Consider the following 24,087-nt stretch of genomic DNA (forward strand, 5'->3'; position numbering starts at 1 on the left):
TCACACTGATGTTTGTTATCTTTTCCCACAGACAGATCAGAGAAACATTTCTCCTTCCACATTCAAAGGCTGATGATATTCAGGTCTTGATGAATCGAGTGACTCTAAGAGGTCTTGATGTGATGTTTGGTTAGTTTCCTTCTAATCATTTCTTTCTAATATCCTGCAGAAAGAGTTGACAGTGTCAGTATCGCTATCAGTCCATGTTAGAAATTCAAAACAGACAATTCTTGTTTCTATGCAAATTTTTTCTCTCTCTGTTCCTCCAAACATGCAATCTAAATCAAACTAAAAGCAGATCCAAAAGGCAACAAAAGCAAATGGAATTTTCACAACTAAACCACAATGTTAATTGCAGTGTCTATGAGACACTCTGCATTCTGAGGTGCCCACCGTTTGTGGAAGGGATCAACCGTACTGATGGACACTGCATCCTCCCTGGCCACCGGGGCACAGACAAGACCACAGAAGACTGACCAGCAACCAGAGGATCCTGCCCACCCTAGATTTACAAGTTGCTGTTGTAACTACGCTGAAGAGCAGCTCCAGAAGAAGATCCTCGATGTACCCAGCCCCCTCCACACTGGGCAGCCCTAGATTAGGGGCTTGGGTCTGAAGTGTGGTCAGACATTGAGGAGCAGACCTTCAGGTAACTGTACAGGGGCTGCAACCTCTCACAATGAACATATACATGGCCCATGGACTCCTGTAGGCTCCGAACATCACCTGGAGCCTGGGAGTGGGTGAAGCTATTTAAAAATGTAAAAGCAAAAAACTCCGGATGCTGGAAATCCAAAAAACAAAAATACCTGTAAAAACTCAGCAGGTCTGGCAGCATCTGCGGAGAGGAACACAGTTAACGTTTCGAGTCCGAATGACCCTTCAACAGAACTAAGTAAAAATAGAAGAGAGGTGAAATATAAGCTGGTTTAAAGGGGGAGTGGGACAAGTAGAGCTGGATAAAGGGCCAATGATAGGTGAAGATATAATATCACCACCTTCAACACCTCTTTATCCTTTTGTCTCTGACATCTTTTGGTTATCTCCACCTATCACTGGCCCTTTATCCAGCTCTACTTGTCCCACCCCTCTTTAAACCAGCTTATATTTTACCTCTCTTCTATTTTTACTTAGTTCTGTTGAAGGGTCATTCGGACTCGAAACGTTAACTGTGTTCCTCTCCGCAGATGCTGCCAGACCTACTTAAAAATGTGTTGCCTAGATATCAGCAACTCCCGGGCAGTGAGACCCAGTTGGGAATCCCTTGTAGCTCCGCCCACTCATTGCGTCAACAAGATGTCCGCGCTTGCGCTCTTCACCCCGCTGAGCCAAAATGGCGACCGTTAACGCGCTTCTTCGGAAAAAAGAACCGGGCTGCAAACAAGGATATCTCAGGGTCTTATTCAAGGTTTAGAGCCTTTACGAGGTGTTTAGAAACCCTCCCCGTCGCCTCCAACCCTTCCTCCGTGTTTTCATTTCCTTACCAGTTTGAAGATAAGACAGACAGAAGACGCCACATCGCCATTATGGCACATTCTCCAAACACTGGGCGATAATGCACTTGCGCACTGCTCTCCGCTGGCGGGGATAGGGGACATTCACCACCGCGGAGGATGCTGGGTAGATTCCTTGCCATAGAATGGCCTAATTGGTAGTGGTAAGTTTTTCTTTGCAAAGATGTGGGGATTGGGGCGAGTGTCGGGCAGTCAATAAAATTAGGAACCAACACAAAAACAAAAATTGCTGGAAAAACTCAGCAGGTCTGACAGCACCTGTGGAGAGGAAGACAGAGTTAATGTTTCGAGTCCGTAGTAACGTTAACTCTGTCTTCCTCTCCACAGATGCTGTCAGACCTGCTGAGTTTTTCCAGCAACTTTTGCTTTTGTTTCAGATTTCCATCATCCGCAGTATTTTGCTTTTAAATTAGGAACCAAATTATACAGAAGCCCAAGTGCACAGAACATCCATTATCCACCAAAAAGGGAATTGATGGTGAATTGCAAATCCCCCAAAGTTTTACCAAAACAGCAGCAATGACGCGGAATCCAATCCCTCCAGTCAAATGTGAACTCAGCAGATGGGGTGACTGAGTGAATCCTTTCAGTCAGTAACTGTCAGGATTGTTGTCTCGTGGATATTCCTGGTTGTGTATTTTTAATTATGCTGTCACATACCAATAACACAGTAATCTGGAAACAGGCTGCAGCTCCTTTTTTTCATTCATCACAGGATGTGAGTGTCACTGGCAATGCGGGCATTTATTGCCATCCGTAATTGCCCTTGAGAATGTGATGGTGACCTGCGTTCCCAAACCGCCAATTGAATTTTACTTTCTTCGAGCAGCTTTGATATGACCAAGTGGCTTATGCACCATTTCAAAGGGTCAACCACATTGCTGTTGGTCTGCAGTCACCTGTAGACCAGATGAGGTTGGGATGGCATCCTAAAGAATGTCAGGGAACCAGTTGGACTTTTATAACAATCCATTCATTTCATGATCACTGATAACAGCTTTTATAGTAGATTTTTATTCCAGATTTATTGAATTAACTGAATTTAAAATCTCTAACTGTTGTGATGAGTTTTGAACTCACATCTCCAGATTATTATTCCCTCTAGATTGCTAATCCAGTAATGTAACCACTATGCCTGGGCATGTCGTCAGAATGCCTGAATTCAGATTGACAAACAGGTGCTGTACTCAGAGCTACACCAGAGAGGCTGTTCACATGGGGCCAAAGGAAACTTTTCAAAGACAATCTCAAGGCCTACCTGACATTCTGCTCTATTAACAGAAACACTTGGGAAGCAGATTCCCAATCGCCTCCAAAACGGTGAATCATCATCCATGAACTTTTCAATCAACAAGAGCAGCCACTGAGAGAGAGGAACAGAGAGAGCAGCTGCTCGAGTCAACAATCCATCACCAACTCTACTGGCCAACAAACCCCATGTCCTCACTGTAAGGAGAGCCTGCAAGGCTAAGATAGGACACATTAGTCATCTGTGAATACACAACTAACACTGACGTATCACTTGCACCCAGTCATCCACAAGGAAGAATCACCCTTGACAGAAGGGATTACTGATGGATAACCACGATGTTATCGTACCCTTCTTTATCTGGGGATTGAATGTCAGTTATACAATTGTAGCAGCAGTTAAAAGCCTCCTGTGAACACCTCCATGCGATCTCTTAGTGCAGATTTTAAACAATTTATTTTGAGTGTGCTTACGTTCAATGAGTTAATACTGATTTTATAAACCAACGGTTATGCCTCAGTTGGAGTGCTGTATTCAGTTATGGGCATCACACTTTAAACAGGATGTGAAAGCCTTAGAGAGGGTGCAGAAGAGATTTGCTAGAATGGTACCAAGGGTAAGAGGCTTCAGCCAAATGGAGAAACTGGGATTGTTTTCCTTGGAGCAAAGGGTTAAGCAGGATGGTGGTGGTGGCATGATGGTATTGTCACTGGACTAGTAACCCAGAGACCAGGGTTAATGCTCTGGAGGCTGGGTTTCGATTCCCACCAGGTCTCATGATGACCCTGAAGTCATTGTTGCTTGTCATAAAAACCCATCTGATTCACTAATACCCTTTAGAGAAAGAAATATGCCATCTTCACCTGGTCTGGCCTGCATATGACTCCAGACCCACAGCAATATGGTTGACTCTTAAAAGACCCAGAACTTACACCATGGACTGCAGCAGGCCAAAAAGATGGCTCACCACCACCTTCTCAAAAAAGATGCAAAGCGGTTTTCAAAATCATGAACAGTTTTGACAAACTGAAAGAATAAGGGTGTCCAGTAGCAGAAAAATTGCTAATCTGAGGACACAGATTTCAGAACTTTTTTTTAAGCAGTGTGTTGCTGTGATCTGGAAATCACTGCCTGAAAGGGTGCTGGAAGCAGATTCAAGAGCAACATTTTTGGGAGAATTGAATAAATAGTTGAAGGAAGAAATATCCAAGTCTAGGAGTAAAGAGCAGGGGAGTGGGACTAATTCGATAGCTACACTAAAGCGCTGGTACAAACACGATGAGCTGAACACCATCCATTAGCTCCTGTACCATCTGAAGACAATGGCAGATGATGCTACCCAGAATGCTTCAGGTGGTAGAATATGGCCCATCAACATCAACAGGGATGCAACACTGATTTTTCTCCCTTTCTTTCATGAAGGTGCTGTGTGATGGTGAGGTTCAATCCCAGTTACTGTTTACCCACCTGTACCCTGCCAAGTGGTAATTCTGAGCTTATGATCCTACACTGTGAGCTATAATAACGGTATTTTATTCAAGAAGCAAGTTTTCAGACCAAAGGCTGAATTGCAGTGTGACTTACATGAGGAAATTCACATAGAGACTAAATAATAAAGTTAAAAACATGGAAATATGACAATCAAATAGCAGAAACAGGTTCCAATTGAAAACTAGCAGGAAAAATGTTTCCAGTGATAATAATAAACACAGACACCAGAACTGGAATAAAAGACAGGCTATTTTCTAATAATAACAGTGGCATAGTATAAGTGTAACAATTACAAACACAGGTTCTGATACAGTAAGAGTGCAGATGGGCCCAAAGGAAGAATAGCAAAGGTTTGGCTCACCTTGAGTGTAACAAATACAGTATTTGTTCCAATAATAAGAGTTAGGCTGCAGTGTGTTAGTTAACACATCATTGGATCCAATGTGATGATAATGCAGTCAGTATCTAGTTCAGCAAAACCAAAGTTTGGGTCTCATCTAGCAATGTAAGTGAGTCATGGTCTGTTGGTATAATATGATGTCAATGTGTTGCCTAATGTCTAATAACAGAGCCAAGGATCACTGCAATGGGAATGGGATGGGTTTAATGTAATAACACAGACATGGTCTAGTGGAATGGGAACTGATATCAATATTGACTAATTGGTGGCACTCTCACCCCGAGTCAGAAGGATGTGGGTTCAAGCCCCCTCCAGAAACTCGACCACATCATCTGAGCCGATGCTTCTGGTGTCATTATAAATGGGAGTCTCTGTTCTTTTGCCGAATATTTTCTTAGACTCAGAAGGAGTGAAGGGAATGACAGACGGGACAATTCTGGGCAGTTGCTCCATCCAGCAAAGCATTCCTGGGACATGATTGCAGGTTTGATGTGCCCATCCACTCCTTAAAAAAAATCTCTTCCTCTTTGGGTTTGTGAAGGGAGTTACGACTGCAGCACGTGGGGCTGACTGGAGTCTGGTGTAAAAATAATCACACAGGCCGACTCCAGTTCTTAATAACAGAGGTCACTTTAACTGCAGGGAACCTTACATTAAGGGAGGAAAGAGGCAGAATAAAGATCCGATTGTAATAGGAGGACAAGGTGTAAGGAAGCAATGATATGTGGGTTTCTGTGTTATGGTGAGTGTCACAGGGAGGTGTGTGATAAAATAGGAGTGGAAATGTCATGACAGAGACACGTGTGACTGACTCCACTTGACTGAGAGCTGTTGTACCCAAGGGGAGGGCAATGACGACATGGGGAACTCCAGAGATTTCTGTTATCCGAGGTGATAATGGTGCATCTGAGGAACTGAAAAGAATCGGTTCCTTCTCACCCTTGCCTGCAGTTCCCAAGTTGCACAGACACACAGGAAACAGATCTGACAGCTCGTAGAAACCAACGTTTTAAATCTTCTGTTTGAGACACATTATGATTGAAAAGATCAAATGTTAAAACCTCAGGAAAGGAAAATTCAGAATGTCACAAAGATCAGTGAACCGTCCAATTAGTTCCATTCACCATAACTCTGCCAATTTTCCCCTCTTCATTTATTGATCCAATTCCCTTTGAAAGTTGCGTCAGTGTGTGCATTCCAGATCACATCAAATCACTGCGTAAAAATATTCTCCTCATCACCCCCTCTGGTTCTGTTGTCAAAATCATAAATCTGTGTCCTCTGGTTACAAACTCCTGCATCTGAAAACAGTTTCTCCTAGTTTTCTCCCTCCCTCTTCTCTGCCTTGGTTCAGTTCTCCAGCTCCTGTGTCTCTGATTCAGGGTCTCAGGCGGGAACCCAGCTGCCGCCGGGCGGGACACAGGAGGGGGAACCCTCCCGGGTGGGTCTTAGCCGGACCCTGTGGCCGTCCCCCCAGTTTCTGAGCCCCCGGGCGGCCCGCGGTCTCCCCGTAATTTTTGAATTTCCCGCTCCGGAGCCTCTTCCCCCGAACCCGGCTCTGTCACCGGGAAGAAGCCCCGGAGCTGCAAACACGGGACATGGAGGCTGTGATCCGGGATTGCGGTCTACACCGGGTGTTTCTGAAGTCTCTCCCCCGACCCGCCGGCTCCATTCGGTCTCATTCACCCGCCGCCTCCAGTCAGTTTCCGTCTCCCTGCGGCTCCGACACCAGCCAGTCCGAACACCTGCACTGCGCATGCTCCAGTCAGAGCGACACTGCGCATGCTCCAGTCAGAGCGACACTGCGCATGCGCAACAATCGCCTGTTGTGTAGATAGGGCACATTCTGCCTCTTGGTGAATGCTGGGTATGTCCCACCGCCATTGACAACCTATTTCATCGAATACAACATCATCTTTTGTGCTCTGATTACGATTTGAACCCTGGATATAAAATGGTTAAGTCAGTTGACACAGTATCCATAGTTCTATCCTGGACTTGATTAACAGCAGGAAAAAACCCTCAGTGTCAAATGCGAACTCACTGGATTCTTAGCAGGCGGTGTGAACGAGTGTGTCTTTTCTCGTAAACAGAACATTTAAACAGCTCCTCATCACCAATTGATTGTATATCAATTGCTTTAAACTTTTAAAGCTGAAGTGTTAACTAGTGGAAATACTGAATAGATCCCTCCGCACATATAAAGTATCTGAATGGTCTCCCTCTGACGTGACTGTGTTCTTGTGTCAGTAAACGGGATGACCAAGTGAATCCCTGTCTAAACACAGCTGGTGGACGGTGTATTTGTGGTGTGGTTGTACCCATGAGTTCCCAGCTCTGACATGCTTCGCAAACTCTTAATATAACGATTTCCATATTCTCACATTCCCCTGGTCAAAGAAAAGCAAAAATACTGTGGATGCTGAAAATATGCAATAAAAATAGAAAATGATGGAAATACTCTGATATTGATCAACTTCCAGGTCAGAATTGACTTGATATGATGTGTTGCAGCCGTAGCATTTGGAAGTTGGTAGGCACGAATGTGATCCACAACAACAACATTTGCAGTAAGTGCAGCTCGAGGAACTTCAGCTCAGAGTTGTTGAGCTGGAGCCTGAACTTTGGACAATAGGGAGAAAGTTGCCTGGACAATTTGATTCAGCAAGCAGCCACTCTCCTTAAGTTACATAATATCAGATTTAGTCTGTGGTCAGGGATGGGAGGGTGTGACTATTGGTGATACAGGTATGGGTATCAAGAAGGTAGCACTTTGCACTTGTCCAGTAAATTCAAAGTTCTTGGAGCCATGAGGACAGCAGCTTGATGTATGAGCAAAGTGACCATGGTACCGAGTTACAGGGGACCATTCAAGCTGGGGGTGGTGGGTGGCGGAGAGAGCAGAGTGTAGGAACAGTCGGGGACAGTAGCCAAGGGTGTGAGTCCCGAATGCTGTGCAGCCTGCTCAGTAATGGATTTAAGGACATCTCCTCGGGCTGGAGAGTAATGTGGAGAGGGAGGGAGAGGGCCCAGTTATCGTGGTTCATGTAGGTACCAGCTACATAGGTATTATCGTGTAAGAGGTTCTGCTCAGGGAGCATGAGCAGCTAGGACCTAAATTAAAAAGCAAAAACAAAAGTAATAACCTCTAGATTACTGTCTCAGCCATCAGGAAATCGGTCAAAATGTTGAATGTTCAACAACTGGTGTCACAAGGGTCATTTGGAAGAACTCCTTCAGACTCATCCCATCTGGGTCACTAATGTCCTTTAGGGAAGGAAATCTGCCAACCTTACCTGGTCTGGCCCACGTGTGACTCCAGGCCCCAACAATATGATTGACTCCTAACTGCCCTCTGAAATGGCCTAGCAAGCCTCTCAGTTATACTCAAGGCAGCAACTCGCCACCACTTTCTCAAGGAGCACAGGAAGAGGCCATTCAGCTCCTCGGGCCTGCCCCCCCTCCCCCATTCACTAGGATGGCGGCTGATCTTCTGCCTCGACTCCACCATCCCGCCCTATCCCTTCACGCCCAAAATCCTTTCAGTCTCAGACTTGTATAGACTTAGCGATGGAGCATCCACAGCTCTCGGTGGGGAGGGGGGTGTTAGAATTCCAAAGATTCACAACCCTCCGAGTGAAGGAATTTCCCCTCATCTCAGTCCAAAATCGACGACCCCTCACCCTGAGACTGTGACGCCCCCGCCGCCCCCATTCTAGACTTTACAGCCGCAGGAGGGAAACAGTCTGTCGGCACCAACTCCGTCAAACCCTCGAAGAATGTTCAAAGTTTCAATCAGATCACCTCTCGTTCTTCCAAACTCCAACAGTAACAGGCTCCCCTACTTCAATCTCACCTCGTAGGACGGCCCTCTCGTAGGGATTCACGGAATGAGTAAGGAGGCCATTCTGCGCTTCACCCCCATGCCAGCATCCCAGGGATCAGCCTCGTGAACCCTCACTGCATCCCCACCAAAGGCAAGTCTCCTTAGCTAAGGAGGCTGAAACTTGTGCACATGTGCTCCAGGCGTGGTCTCGCCGAGGCCTTGTATAATGGGGGCAAAACTTCCTTACTCTTAAAACAGCACCTCCCTCGCAAGGGGAGAGCCGACATGCCATTCGCCGCCCTTTATTGCTTGCTGCCGCCAGTGGGGCAGCTTGCCGCGTTTCGGGTGTGGGGCACCCAAATCCTCCCACGCGTCAACGTTGACCAGGGCTCCGCAAGGTGGCTGAAGGGTGCAACGCCAAAGCAATTCACTCCAGGGCGTCGCCCTGGCTCCCTTTGAGTGAGGGGCACTCGGCGAATCCCAAGTGAAATTGGCACCGTTCTCCCTTTTGCCCCACATGCAATGATGATGGTGATGATGATGATGGTGTGTGTGTGTGTGTGTGTGTGTGTGCACGTAACTCCTGCCATTTCGTCTTACCTGGACCTTTGGTGCTCTGAGACCCTTTACTGCCTTATTTCAACTCTTCGGCCTGCCACTGGTCACTTGCCTACCTCCAACCTGATACGCTTCACTGACTTACTCTACGACTATGTCGCAACCTCTCCTATCTCTTAAAGCCTATCTTTCCTCTTAAGAGGGAAACTTTTCATTTAAGTCCAACAGTTCTGACATGCAGTCAGAGCCACATTAGTTGGCCAATGTTTGGGTGACCTTTGACCCTGCCTAAACTGGCATCCCAATGAGGTCCTGGCTGCCTTTTATTTCACTTTTTAAAACAAAGGGGAGCCTCTCCTGATTAGGGTGACCTTATTTCAAAAACTGTGTTCCCTCTTATAATGTTTTATTTCTACTTTATTCCATGACCAGCCGTTCCACCTCACATCCTGAAATGGCGTCGCTTCCCCCTCCATCTAACGGCTTAAATACCGGGGCGGCCGCAGGGAGGGGGCGGGGACAGCCATCGCCACGCCCCCGCCACCAATCACGGCGGGCGTTTCTGCTTCGCCCATCGCGCGGCGGCGGCCCGCCGTCCAATCAGCTCCCCACCACCTCCAGACCCCGCGCGGGCGGCGGGCGGCTCGAGCTTTCCCGCCAACGGTCGGAATTCAAAATGAGGACCACGTGGTTGGGGTGGTTATTCGGCCCCTCCCGCCATTACAAGCCCCTTTCCCCAAAAATGCGTCGCAAAAAGGCATTAACATGCTGAAGGATATGGGGACCTAGCTTCTCAAAAGACATGAAGATGAAGACATTAAGATGACTGAAAAAGAGAACATCTTCAAAGGCATTCGCAAAAGGAGAGCACATCTTCTTAAAAGGCCATGAGATGACTAAAAAGGACATATTTTCTGAAAAGGCGTTAAGATGATTGATAAATAGAACACATCTTCGCAAATGACTGGAAAAGAGGACAAATGTTCTAAAATGCATTAAGATACAGAACATATCTTCTCAGATGGCATTAAGTTGACTGAAAAAGAGAACATATCTTCTTAAATGCATTAAGATAACCAAAATGAGGACATATACAAACATATGAACTAGGAGCAGGAGTAGGCCACAAGACCCTTCAAGTCTGCTCCTCCATTCAATAAAATCATGGCTGATCTGATTGTAACCTCCTCCTACCCCTGATAACCTGTCACCCCGTTGTCAATCAAGAATCTATGTAGCTCTGCCTTAAAAATATTAAAAGACCTTGCTTCCACCGCCTTTCAAATAACAGAGTTTCATGACCCACCACCCTCCGAGAGAAAAAATTTCTCCTCATCTCTGTCTTAAATGAGCGACCCCTTATTTTTAAATGGTGACCCCTAGTTCTAGATTCTCCCACGAGAAAACATCCTCTCCACATCCACTAACCCCTCAGGATCATAAATGTTTCGATCAAGTCACCGCTTACTCTTCTAAACTCCAACGGATACAAACCTAAGCTGTCCAATGTTTCCGCATAAGACACCCACCCATTCCTGGTATTAGTCTAGTAAACCTTCACTGAACTGCTTCCAACGCACTTACAACCTTCCTTAAATAAGGTGACCAATACTGTACACAGTTCTCCAGGCGTGGTCTCACCAGTGCCCTGTACAACTGAAGCATAACCTCACTACTTTTGTATTCAATTCACCTCGCATAAACTATTACATTCTATTAGCTTTCCTAATTACTTGTTGTATCTGCATACTAACCTTTTGTGATTCATGCACTAGGACACTCAGATCATCCAGAATCTTAGATCTCTGCAATCTCTCACCATTTAGATAATATGCTTCTTTTTTATTCTTCCTACCAAAATGAACAATTTCACATTTGCCCACATTGTACTCCATTTGCCTGGTCTTTGTCCACTCACTTAACCTATCTATGTCTACCTCTTTATGTCCTCTTCACAGCTTACTTTCCTACCTATCTTTGTGTCGGCAGAAAATGTAGCCACCAAACCATCTGCCCCTTCATCCAAGTCATTTACATAATTTGTACAAAGTTGAGGTCCCAGCATTGATCCCTGCGGCACACCACTCGTCACATCCTGCCAACCAGAGAAAGATCCATTTATGGCTACCCTCTGTTTCCTGTTAGCCAGCCAATCTTCTATCCATGTCAATACATCCCTAAACCCACGAGCTTTTATTTTCCACAATAGCGTTTGTGTGGCACTTTATCAAATGCCATCTGAAAATTTAAGTACAGTACATCTCCCGGTTCCCCTTTATCCATAGCATATGTGGCTCCTTCAAAGAACGCCAATAAATTGGTTAAACATGATTCCCCTTTCAAAACACCATTTTGACTCTGCCTGATTGCTTTGAGTTTTTCTAAATGCCTTGCTATAACATCTTTAATAATAGCTTCTAACATTTTCCCTATGACAGGTGTTAAGCTAACAAGCCTGTAGTTTCCTGCTTCCTGTCTCCCTCCCTTCTTGAATAAAGGAATCACATTTGCTATATGCCTATCTAATGGAACCTTCCCAAAATCTGGAGAATTTTGAAAAGCTTCTTCAAAGGCATTAAGATGATCAAATATCTCCTCAAATGCATGGAGGCGGCATATTATAAGGCATTAAGATGACTGAAAAAGAGAGCATTTCTCAAAAGGCATTAAGATAATTGAACAAAGGAAAATATCTTCTTTAAAAGGCATTAAGATATGGAAAAAGGGAAAATATCTTCTTAAGAAGCATTAAGAGGATTGAAAAAGAGGACACATCTCCTTTAAAGGCATTAAGATGGCAAAAAAAAAACATAACCTCATCTTATTGCTGAAAAATTGGGAGGAAATATCGAAGGCAAGTTAATCAACGGTCAACGCCAGGATGGTTGATCAAGGCCAAATATTTGCCTCCATGTCAAAACAAGAGTTGTCAACACAGGTCATCAAGAGTCACTAAACTATCCTGAGGTGCAACCACCCACTAAAAACTTAAATGTAGCCCAAAGAGTTTCGGGGGAGATGATGGTGTAGTGGTACTGTCACTGGGCTAGTAATCCAGCGGTCCAGGTTAACGCTCAGGGGACATGGGTTCCGATCAAGAAGATTTAGCAGAAGTGACATATATTCAGAAACAGGAACCTGTCCTCTGCAGGCAAAAGGAACATGTCCAGGCATTGCGCCTTTTTTTGAATTAAACAAAAGCCTGGGGGGAAACAGTTCCCTTGGTGCATTGTCCAAAGTAACACCTTGACCAATCTGCTAAGTGCAAGGCGAAAATCTTTGCAGCATGTCTCCTCAGCAATACACAACTCTTATCTATTCTAAACAATTTGGTAGATATGTTGCCTTTATAAAACACCTTTCATGACATCCCAAAGCACTTTACAAGTCAATGAAGTACTTTTGAAGTGTAAGCACTGTCGCATTGTAGGATTACCAATGTAATTACTGCTTTTTTCAGTGTCATTGGCCAAGAGATAAATGCTCATGGCACAGTAGGGATAGTTCCCCTGCTCTTTTTCGGAATATTACCCTTGCAATCCTTTACATCCACCCGAGACGGCAGATGGGGGGCCCTCAGTTGAAAGCCTCATACGGCAGTGCAGCATTCCCTCAGCACTGCATCAGGAGTGTCAGCCCAGCTTGTGGGCTCGAGTCACTGGACTGGGCCTTGAATCCACAACCTCTGACCCTGCGGCCAGGCTGCTAGCCAACAAGCCATGCTGGGTATACAGTCAGGCTTTGTATTCAAAAATCAGGGTGATTTGATTGAAGTGTATACAAGATCCAGAACGGCCTTGACAAGATGGATGGATAAGAGTTTCCTCTTATGGGTGAGTCCAGAACTAGGGGGCACTGTTTTAAAATTAGAGGTCGCCATTTTAGGACAGAGATGAGGAGAATTTTTTTTCTCTCAGAGGGTTGTGCGACTTTCGAATTCTCTGCCTCAGAAGATGGTGGAGCTGGAGTAATTGAATATTTTTAAGGCGGAGGTGGACAGATTCTTGTGAGGCACGGGAATCAAAGGTTACCGGGGTTAGATGGGCATGTGGAAATCGAAACACAAGAGGATCAGTCATGATCTTATTGAAAAGTGGAGCAGGCTCGAGGGGCTGAATGGTCCACTCCTGTTCCTATTTGTTATGTTCTAATGTTCCAATCATGTCAATATTTCCTATGGGGAAAAAATGTTAACATCTCCACTGTTAGAGGTGAATAAGATTAGGGCAGGTTTAGATAAAGTAGACAAAGTAAAGCTGTTCCCATTAGCGAGGTACAGGAGACACAGATTTGAGCTTTTGCACAGGGGATGTGGGGGAGATGTGAGGAAGAACTTTTTTACACAGCGAGTGGTAATGAACTCGCTGCCCTCGAGGGTGGTGGAAGCAGAGACGATGAATGATTTCAGAAGGAAATTGGGTGGGAACCTGATGGAAAGAAACTTGCAGGGGTACGGTGATAGAGTCGGGGGAATGGGAATGACTGGATTGCTCTACAGAGGACCAGCATGGACTCGATAGGCCAAATGGCCTCCCTTCTAAGCGGTAATGGCTCATTGACTATCATCTGTGGCCTTATACCCTACTATTGAACAAAATTTTAAAGTCTCTTCTACATATATCCAAAAACTTTCCACACAAATTTCCATTTGCTTTTTCAACTCATTAAAACTTCTAGCAAACAAATTGAGGCTTTAAACAATTACACGTTTCACATGATTAAATTTATCCATAGGGTTTTTATTTGAAAGGGCCGACTTTTCTACACGACAGCAGCACAGAAACAGACCATTCGGCCCATCTGCTGCATGCCAGTATTTCAGCTCCACATGAGCCTCCTCCCACCCGCTTACCACATCCTTCTGTTCCTTTCTCTCTAATGTCTCTCCAACTTCCCTTTAAACATATCTATGCTGTCCACCTCAACTCCTCCCGGTGGTAGCGATTTCCACATTCTCACCACTCGCTGGGAAATGAAGTTTCTCCCGAATTCCCCATCGGAGTTTCCATTCAAAAGGTCTCAACCTCTTCCAGCACTTTGGGTATAAGACTCAATATCCATTCACTTACAGCTGTATTTTCACTGTCTAAATATATATCAAAGGCTCCTTGGTAGCTGGAATATAATGGCACTGAGACAGACGAGTCACTGAATGTTCTGGTTCAACCCTCATCAGTGCGTGCATTACTTTTCAAAACTATTTAAATGAAATGCTAGAGGGGAAAATTTTAAAAAGTTTATTTGGATAAAATTCCTGTTTAATATTTTGAAAGGAGGTGATTATTTGTGCAGTGATTTAACATCTCCTACTTGGGCAGCACTTCAGGATCGAGGATGACTTGCTTCCACTCCAGTCCGATGGGTTCTATGGTGGCTGAGAAGCCCAGCGTACGATCTGCAGACTGTGCCACATGCAGCGGCAGCTGGAGATTGAAGGGTGGGGCAGATGGCTCCTCCGCGGGTTTGCGCGCTCTTTCGGACGCCTGGGCTTCACCTTCACAAAAGAACCTCCTCCATCCATTTTGGTCGGTCACAAGCCAGGGACTCCCATGAGTCGGTGTTACTTGGGGCGGGGGGAGGGGTCGGGGGTGGGGGGGAGAAGAAGCGTCACTGAAGCGTCTCCTGCCTCCATTGAGTTCTGAGTACAGCGGTTGCTTCTGGAGTCTGGTATCAGGCATATGAAAGACCTGTCCTGCGCACCAGAGTGGGTTTGGAGTGATTTGCGCCTCACCACTGGGAATACTGGCTTGGGAAGAGGAAGCTGGTGTTGGATGGCTTTTCTAGTTTAAAAACTAAACTGCAGGAATGATTACACATAATTATGCTTTTGAGGGATTCTGCATAGAGGTGGTTGGACATTTCAGACTCATTTTTCAGATTTTTTTTCCCCCAAACACACCACACATTGGGAAGTCAAGATGCCAAATGTGCTGATGTTGTAGCATATTAAATCATTCTGCTAGCATAGACGCTACCCAGAGGGACTCATCAACGTGGTAATGAAATTCTTTGTTCGCCAAAATGAAAAACTTTGAGGTTGAGTCGTCAGAATCCTCCACGCCCACTTCAAACTCGCAGGCTTCCTATCTAAAATGGAACGCAATTTATTGGCTGCGATCTCACCTTAAATCTGGCCCTTCCAAAGGGGCTTCCCCGATGGAACTGTTCTCTTTTTCGCTTTCTTTGGAACAGAGGAGACCAAGGAATAGAATATAAGTGGTGTACAAAGTTAGGCATTTTATCTATAATGGAGAGGGTCATGCTGCAGAGTGAATATGAAATACCCATTTCCCTCAGGAGCTCTGTATTTGAGAGGACTGCCCAAGTGTGTTGATATGTGCACGTGCAGGCGATTAATAGGAGTCAGGTTGTCTTGAGGTTTTGAAAGATGTAAAGGATAGGGGTGTTAAGCTTGAGGTACAAGAATCTAGGTTAGATCTAAAATTTGCATTTTTAGAGAAGTTGAGAGTTTGTTTGAATATCAAAGGGGAGTCAGAGGTGCAAAAAAACATCTTTACATTTCGCAGGGAGTTCCATATGTAGAGTAGTGGGGCTACTATATTTTATTGACCCAAAAAGCAAAGACAAGACAGAAACATAAAAAGATTTTATATGTGGAAGGGTTTCAGTTTCAAAGAGGTGTGAGAACAATGGAACTGGGTTGGAAGGGGAAAGAGTTTAGGATTAGAGATAGCTGGAGCCCTGGGCCCGGAGAGGATGCCATTTGAACCGGCCATCCAGTCAACAGAAAAGTCCTGGGCTGCAACAAGCAGTTTTATTCTGAAGTGGATTCCAACGTAGAGTGGAAGAGGTTAGAGGTCATGTGCTATGCCTTTATTAAAGCTACAACACTTCGCCTTGTGTAATATTACTGGATTTTATAGTTAACCATCTATAAAGGGACTGTTGCCTGGGAGGTGTTTACTTGTCGGTTTGACCAAGTAGAATTTTCCTTTTTTGGGGGAATGTTTTTAAAAAAAAACTAACATTAATGGTGTAACTAATCTTGTGTGTTTACGTTTCCTTTTATTGTTGCTAATAAAACTTTTGCGATTTTAAGAAATAAAAGTAAAAACACTACCGGACTTCTTACTAAGATCAGTACATCGCCTTGTGTTCAGAATACTAAAAAAGGCTATAGTCCATAAGACAAGTTTCCCTGAGATTTGGTTTGCACAGCAATTAACACTGGCTGTGGTTATAACAATGGAAGATGGTCACACTCCCAAGGACCTTCCGTGTAGCAAGGTACATGGAGCTAAATTACTAGTGGGCAACCAAAGCAATGGCTCAAGGATGATTGTAGCCATGACACGAAGGCCCTAACCATCGACAATTGCACCTGGGATTCAATTCTTTTAGGTTGGCATGCTATGCCACAAATGGCCAGTGGCAACAATCCCCAATGTCACTTGGCAGCTTCATGGTGCAGTGCCTGAGACAGAGCCTGTCACTTGGCCTTCAAAGAGAAAGGTACACCAAGTGAAGACACCCCTCTGATTGGATCATTTGCTACCTGCCCATTGCCCACAGATTGACCTCACCAAGGGGAATGTTGGTGTCCTTCAACAACCAGGAGACAAATTTAATGTCATTGGCAGAAGGATTAGATGGGCATAGATACTGAACTAGCCATATAAATACTGTGGCTACGAGAGGTCAGGAACCATGTGACAAGTAACTCATCTCCTGACTCCAAAGCCTGTCCACCATCTGCAAAGCACAAGTCAGGAGTGTGATGGAATACTCCACTTGTCTGGATGAGTGCAGCTCCCACAACACTCAAGAAGCTCGACACCATCCAGGACAAAGCAGCCCCGCTTGATTGGCACCCCATCCACAAACATTCACTCCCTCCACCACTGACAGTAGCAGCAGTGTGTACCATCTACAAGACGCACTGCAGGAATTCACCAAATTCCCTTCAAAGCAGCTTCCAAACCCACAACCACCACCATCTAGAAGGACAAGAGCAGCAGACACATGGGAACACCACCACCTGGAAGTTGCCATCATTGTCACTCATCACCCCGAGTTGGAAATATTATCAGCCATTCCTTCACTGTCATTGGGTCAAACTCCTGGAACTCCCTCTCTAACAGCTCTGTGGGTGTATCTGTACCACAGGTACTGCAGCTGTTCAAGGCAGCTCACTACCACCCTCAAGGGCGACTAAGGATGGGTAATAAATGCTGGCCCAGCCAGCATAGCCCACATCCCATGAATGAATTTTTAGAAATTCATGTGATGGGTACAGGCAGCAACTGTATACACATTTATTGGATGTGGACATCGCTGGCTTGGTCAGCATTTATTGCCCATCCCTAATTGACCTTGTTCAGACATTACGAGTCAACCACATTGCTGTGGATCTGGAGTCACATGTAGGCCAGATAAGGACATCTGAAGGTCAGTGAACCAGATGGGACTTTACAACCAGAAAAATGGTCAGACGTGGGGTCTATTTTTTTGTAAATTGAATTCAAATTTCACCATTGGGATTTGGACCTAGGTCCCAGAGCATTACCCTGGGTCTCTGGAATACCAGCCTGATGACAATACCACTACGCCACCACTTCCCCAAAAAGTGCACTTGGAAATCTGCGTGTCATGCTGTAACCCACAAGGCTAGGGACCAATCCCAGTTGGCACAGACATGGGCCAAATGGCTTCACTGTGCTGCAAACCAAAACAAAAATTGCTTTTAAAGTTATCCAGGGTTTGGGAATGTGTGTATACCTAATCCAGTTTTACAGAAACACAACTACATAGTTATCATAGAGAAAAAAATTCCAAGGTAGCTGACTCCAGGATAAATTGCATAAGTTATTCATTTTAATAAATCAATTCCTCACGGGTGACAGACAGCTCCAATACAAAAGTCTTTGATGACCCACATACAAACATGCATTTATGAAAACAGTATTTACAGGAAATTTTTGAACAGAACTGGAAAATGAATAAGTGAATGACAAACAGGTTACATGCAGCAGTTAACAAAATGTTAAAGCTTTTTAAAAAAATTTTTTTTAATTCAACTGCAGTTAAACCCTTCATTAAAGCTACTTTGAAAAGTCAGATAACAGTCACTGTACACATTAATAATTTTATTTAAATTCTGAAGTTTCTCAAATAACCGTAGTGAGTACAGTTATCAATTGGAAATAGACAAACGTTAAGTTGTGCGAATTTTGACACTCCCAATAGCATTCCTTTCGTGAAATAAAATAGAGACTCACTCAGCTGTAATCTGTTTAAGAAACAGCTTTGTTTACATTTTCAGCAAAAAAAGTGAGTTTACTTGCATTGCTCAGAAATCACATCTTCCATTTCTTTTGCACACACTTGGCATTTCCTTTTTGAATCCTGGCCTTTCACCCACCAACTCCCCCTGCAGTGACAAGTTTCTAATATCTCCTCCTGTTGGGAGGAGAGGAAAACAAAGCATTGCCGTCAATAGTCAGCCATTCTGCCAAAATATTGGGCTCAATTAGTGTTGATGTGCTTGAAACAAAGGTCCAATTTTTTTTAAAATTGAAGTGTTGCTCGACAACCACACTGGACTCAAAGTCAAAAATATCACGCCCATCACCTTTAAAAGTGGAGAGTCAGCAATTCAATCTACACTAGGGCTTCCAAAGACCGTCACTGGCTGTTTAATGATGGTGTTTACTATTACAACATCTACAAGAGCTATTGCTACTTTTAATATGGGAAGGATAGAAGAAATGATCCCCAATATTGCATCAACACTTGGATGTACAATACAGCTTAAACTTACAAAAGAAAACACATCTGGGTTATGTTGCTCATTCAGACAAAGAGGGTCAGTCAATATGTTGCATTGACAACAGCTGGATGGTTGCAGTAACGCGCTTAGGCGAAACCTCACACCCAGCTAGCATGGTAGCTACCAGCTGCAGTGAAATACGAGTCTTGTAATGCCTAGCCTTCAATTTTGGCCCATGCCCATGTGGACTGCCAATTAGAATTTCATCTGCAAGCCAATCTCATTTAGTTAGTTGTGACAGGTGAAGGTCTTGGGATGAAATGGCTATGTTTTGAACTTGAAGAGAATGCATTGTGCATTAACAATCTTGGACTGGCAGAGCATGGAATGCCTCTGCAACAAGGTTACATTGCAGACTATGGAGGAAGATAGGGAATTAAGCCACTTCACCCACCAGAGGATACCAATGTTGGCCTTTGATACTGAAGTTGAGCTTTCCTCTCCCTTCATTTGTACCAAACACCATTAGATTGTTGGGCCTCAAACAATGTTATTCACCCTTCAGTACATCCTCCATTTTCCTCTGAACACGGCAGGCATCGTCCATAAACTTCTGCAGCATGGTATCCAACAAGCGGATGGTGGAAGCCCCAGACAGCTTCCCTCCAGGCAGGGTCTCGAGGAAGGGAATCCACTTCACGTAGCTGTTGGGGACCGACACGTTCATCTTCGTCCACTTCAGCAGCTCCTCCGAGACGCCCTTCTCCGTCAGCATCTTCGCCATCGTGGTCTGGATCTCATCCGAGAGGACAAAGGTCGGCCGGCGAATCAGCTTGGCCCTTTTGCTCAAGGCCGGGTAGTCCAGCCCTAACAGGACGCGGTAAAGCCGGATCTCGTTGTACAGAAAGTGGACATTGGCCTGGTAAGGCAGCTGCTCGACCGGGATGGGGTCGATGAGGCAGCTGTAGACCGCCGACACCGGAATGAACTCCCTCAGAGAGTCCTTCAGCTCCATCTTGTTGGCCAGGTAGTGCAGGGAGAGCAACAGGGCGTGTTTCTGGAGTGGAGGAGAGGAATTTCTCTGCAGAGCCTGGACGCACTCCAGAAAGTCGAACCTGTCAACCTGGTGGCAGGAGACACAGAAGAAGTGAGCAATCGCGTATTCAATGTTCAGGTTTGCAAAGTGGTCGGCGGTGAAAACATTCAGGACGTCCTCAACGAACTCCTTCTCCCTGTAGCCAGGAGGGCCCAAGTCAATCTTGGTGCGGATGAGGTAGAACTGCTTGCCAAGCCGCCTGAGCTCGCTGGCAAGGGTTGCGACCTCCCACGTGAACCACGTCGATGACAGGATGAAGAAGCCGACGTACTTGTCGACCTCCACCGTCTTCAGGTAGTTGCCCGACGAGAGGCCGGGTCCCGGAACACTAGGCAGCTCCCAGAACACGGAGCTGGGGTTTCCCGGCCGGCAGTAAGGCGCCGGCTTTGTCACCTGTTGGGCGGGGCCGGTGGGTGCCGCGCCATCTTCGCCATCCTTGAAACCCATGACTGAATTAATGAAAGCAGACTTCCCCACTCTCGGGGTCCCGGTGACCGCCACATGAACCGTCACACTTTCCAATCTGCTCCTCTCAGCTTTCACTAAAGATGCCACTTCGGATATCCCGCCACGGCTCATGGCATCTGAAAATCTTCCTATTATCCACGCAATTTCAAAATCCATGCTCGTAAGCTGAGAAAAAAAAATAAACCATAGTTAGAATCTAATCTACAGCGTAGATCAAAGAATGAACACACCGATGAGCTCCAAGAGTCCTCCTTCCGTTTCTAAGACCCACAAACAACACACGTGGGAGGAGAGAGGGAGTGGAGGTGCCACATAATGGATGGCACTAGTAATGTCCTAAACAGGGCAATGCTGTATGGGCCCGGGTTCAAATCCTGTCATGGCAAATGGTGGAATTAGAATGCCATAAAAATCTGGAACTAAAAATCTAGTGACGGCCACGAACCCATCTGGTTCACTAATGCCCTTTCGGGAAGGAAATCTGCTGCTGTCCTTACCTGGTCTGGCCTACATGCGGTTAATTCTGACACCCACGCCCCATGAATGAATTAAAAAAATTAACTCAATGCCAACTGAGGGAAGTCACCTTTTTCTCAGGCCTTGAGGAAACAGATAGGTCACTTTGTATAGATGGATGCCTGATTTTAATCTCTTGCATGCTAGTCTGCTAAATACAACAAGATTTGTCACACAAGGAGGCCATTCGATCTGTCAACTGAGCAATTCAGCTAGTGCCATTCCCCTGTAGTCCTGCATATTCTGCTGTCCTGTAGCCAAGATCTCACTATTTTTATAAAACTTAAATGGCTAAATTACATGTTTAAAAAAAACTGGACAAAGGCTTTCAAATGACTGGAGCCATTGCTGGCTGACTCAAACAAAAGTAACTTCCTGGCACTCAGAACAACTGCCACTTCGTTATCTCTGAAGAGACGCCAATGATTGTTGTGACTGCAAAGATCAAATCCAAGGAAATTGTACAAAGACCAATTACATTTCTAAGGCCAAGGCTTGGACAACAGAGACGACCAGTCTGATAGTTCAAAGGGCCCCAAAACCTCTTGGAAATGATTAATGATTGAAACATTAACCATCAAGAATCCAGACTAAGGAATATAAATAAATCCTTTGTCCGAACCAAAGTGGAGAAGTGGGAGTCATATCACATGATTTCCCCACCATCCTAGCTGGGAGAACCAGTTACCCTGCCTTGTGGAACTGCGAAGCAGATTGCTATCTTCCATAGAGCAAGTGGCAGCAGAGCCAGGACTCTGTCCAAGTTTAAATGGCGCTAGCCCCCATCTGCACTGTTTCTACCAGAACTTACTGCACCAGCGCCTACAAGACTAATTCATCTCATAGAAGTTCTGCGCACTGGAAAAGTGAATTATCCAGGATTAGTCTTCAAGCTGCTGACTCCGAAAGGAATACATCATTGGACCTTTGATTCTGGATTCCAGTGAAATAATTTTTATTTTCTGTGGTCTTTGCCCTGTACTTCTTCCTTTATCCATCTTTTGTATGAACGTAAAAGTGGGTGGGAGGTGTGGTACGTGTTTGCTCTGTACTTGTAAAATAAACTCCTCCGATTCTACCCTCGAGTTTGCTGTGGAGTGGTTAATAAAAATTGGATCACATCAAAACTGAGGCTTGGGGAAAAAACTGCCACCACTTTTGAAATCATTCATCCCCCCACTTCCACCATCCCTCGCGGGCATCACACGCGCAGTGTTAAAAAATAAAAATGTTCTTCACACTTCTCCTCCACCCTCTCCCCGCCCCACACCCCGTCTCTTAACTAAAATCTGTGTTCATAGTCCATGGTATCATCAGCTTTTCCTCGTACAGGTAAAACGTGGAGAAGCTGGGATTGTTCTGAGAATGGAGAAGCTTAAGAGGACATTGAGGTTCTCAAAAAAAAAATCACAAATCGTTCAATGGTAGCAGAGTTTTATTTTAAACGGGGGTTGCTGCAAAAACCGTAGCAACACGAAAAAGTTATTTTTTTTAAAAAAACCGTTGTGAAATAATGGCAGCAGCAGAATCTAAAATGAATATTCCTATTTGTGGAACTTTAAGGCTACAGGGAACACCGAAAGAGCGGAACTAATCAGATAAGAATCAGTACATGCAGGGTGGGCTGAATGGCCTCCCCGTGCTGTACAAATGCAGAAACTGTTTAGCCTGCAGATGGTCAACCGTGATGGTCTAGCATTCAGCTGGATGGCAGTGTAAATAAATGCAGGATTAATTACATCTAATCGAGGCAAGTCCCATATGTAAGAAGTCAACCAAACCCATTTCTACTCGGATGTAGAGAGGACAACCGCAAGGCACAGGGCCCTCTATGACCAGTTGTCTATGTTAGTGTGCGGGTAAATCATTTCTTCAAAAGTTCTCAAGCAGGCTATCAGGGTCACTGACCAGGGGAAGTCAATTCTGACAGCATAGAACTAAACAAACCACGCAAATTCAACCTTTTGATTTGCACATCAATCCAAGAAATACTATAATACAATGCCAAAAGTATCTTTACAGTGCAAGAGGACAACACTTGGCCCGTTATGTCTGCACTGGCTCTCTGAAAGAGCATTCTGCATAGTCCCACTCCTCTGCCTTATCCCTGTAACCTCGCACACTTTTCAGGGAGCAATCCAATTTCCCTTTGAATAGCTCGGTTGAACCTGCCTCCACCACCCTTTCAGGAAGTTCGTTCCAGACTCCAACCACCCTCTGGGTGAAAAAGTTTTCCTCAAATCACATTTACTGCTTTTCCCACAAATATTTTGAATCTGTGCCCTTTCGTTCTTCATGTTCTCTTGAGTGGGAACAGTTTCTCACTATTTACCCTGTCCATAGCCCTCAGGATCTTGAATCTCTCTTATCTAGTCTCTTCTCAGCCTTATTTTCTCCAAGAGAGTGCCAGCTTATCCTTATAGCTACAGCTCTTCATCCCAGTTATCATTGAGAATCTAGAGAATATATCAACCAATATTTTCTTTGGAACATAGGGAAACCTAATACAACCCCTCCTGCCCACACCAGTGGTAATGCTCCAGTCAAGCCTCCTCCCACCTAACTCAGTATACCTCTCTATTCCCATTTCCCTAATGTATTTAAAGGGGGAAGATGGATAAATACATCTACACTATTCACCTCAACCACTCCCTGTGGGAGTGAGTTCCACATTCTCCCGCACTCTCTGGGAGAAGACGTTCCTCCTGAATTCCCCACTGGATTTATTAGTGACAATCTTATATTGATGATCCCTAAATCTGGTCTCCCCCACAAGTGGAAACCTATTATAATCACTTTCATATGTTTAAAGATCCCAGTCAGCATCTAAAAGCTAAGTACTAGGGAACATGATTGGGTGATTCTCAAAAACAAGCCAGAACATCCAATTTAGAACAAAGTCAGATTTTTCATTGTAAAATAATGTAACATTACAGCTTAATCAGAACTCTAGACTAGAAACTCAAATTAATGAGCATCATTATTTGTCAGGAAAATCAATAGCATTTCAAATCAAATTAATTGTGCAAAGCTGCTCAATGACCTGATTAAATCTATCACTGCAGTGCTTAGCACATATAGATTTAACATATATCGCCACCAAGACAGCATTATTCAACTGAGAGATTACAACATGCTAAAAACAGGGACTGGAAATCAATTACAGACACCCAACATCACCTTCCCTCTCCCACAAACCATTTCGATCTCAATTTCAAATCAGTTTTCCTGGTTTACGC

At 44.8% G+C, this 24,087-nt stretch overlaps 1 protein-coding gene across 1 annotated transcript in view; it reads left to right on the forward strand.

The window, feature by feature from the left end:
* LOC144673469 (uncharacterized) overlaps window positions 1–24,087 on the forward strand; it is a 100,441-nt gene that overhangs the window by 20,514 nt on the left and 55,840 nt on the right. The window contains 1 exon segment of the mRNA XM_078535288.1: window positions 7,820–7,841. Coding sequence (XP_078391414.1) covers window positions 7,820–7,841 — 22 coding nt within the window.

The sequence above is a fragment of the Cetorhinus maximus genome, unplaced genomic scaffold, assembly GCF_964194155.1.
Source record: "Cetorhinus maximus unplaced genomic scaffold, sCetMax3.hap1.1 HAP1_SCAFFOLD_368, whole genome shotgun sequence".
In the NCBI taxonomy this organism is placed as follows: Eukaryota; Metazoa; Chordata; class Chondrichthyes; order Lamniformes; family Cetorhinidae; genus Cetorhinus; species Cetorhinus maximus.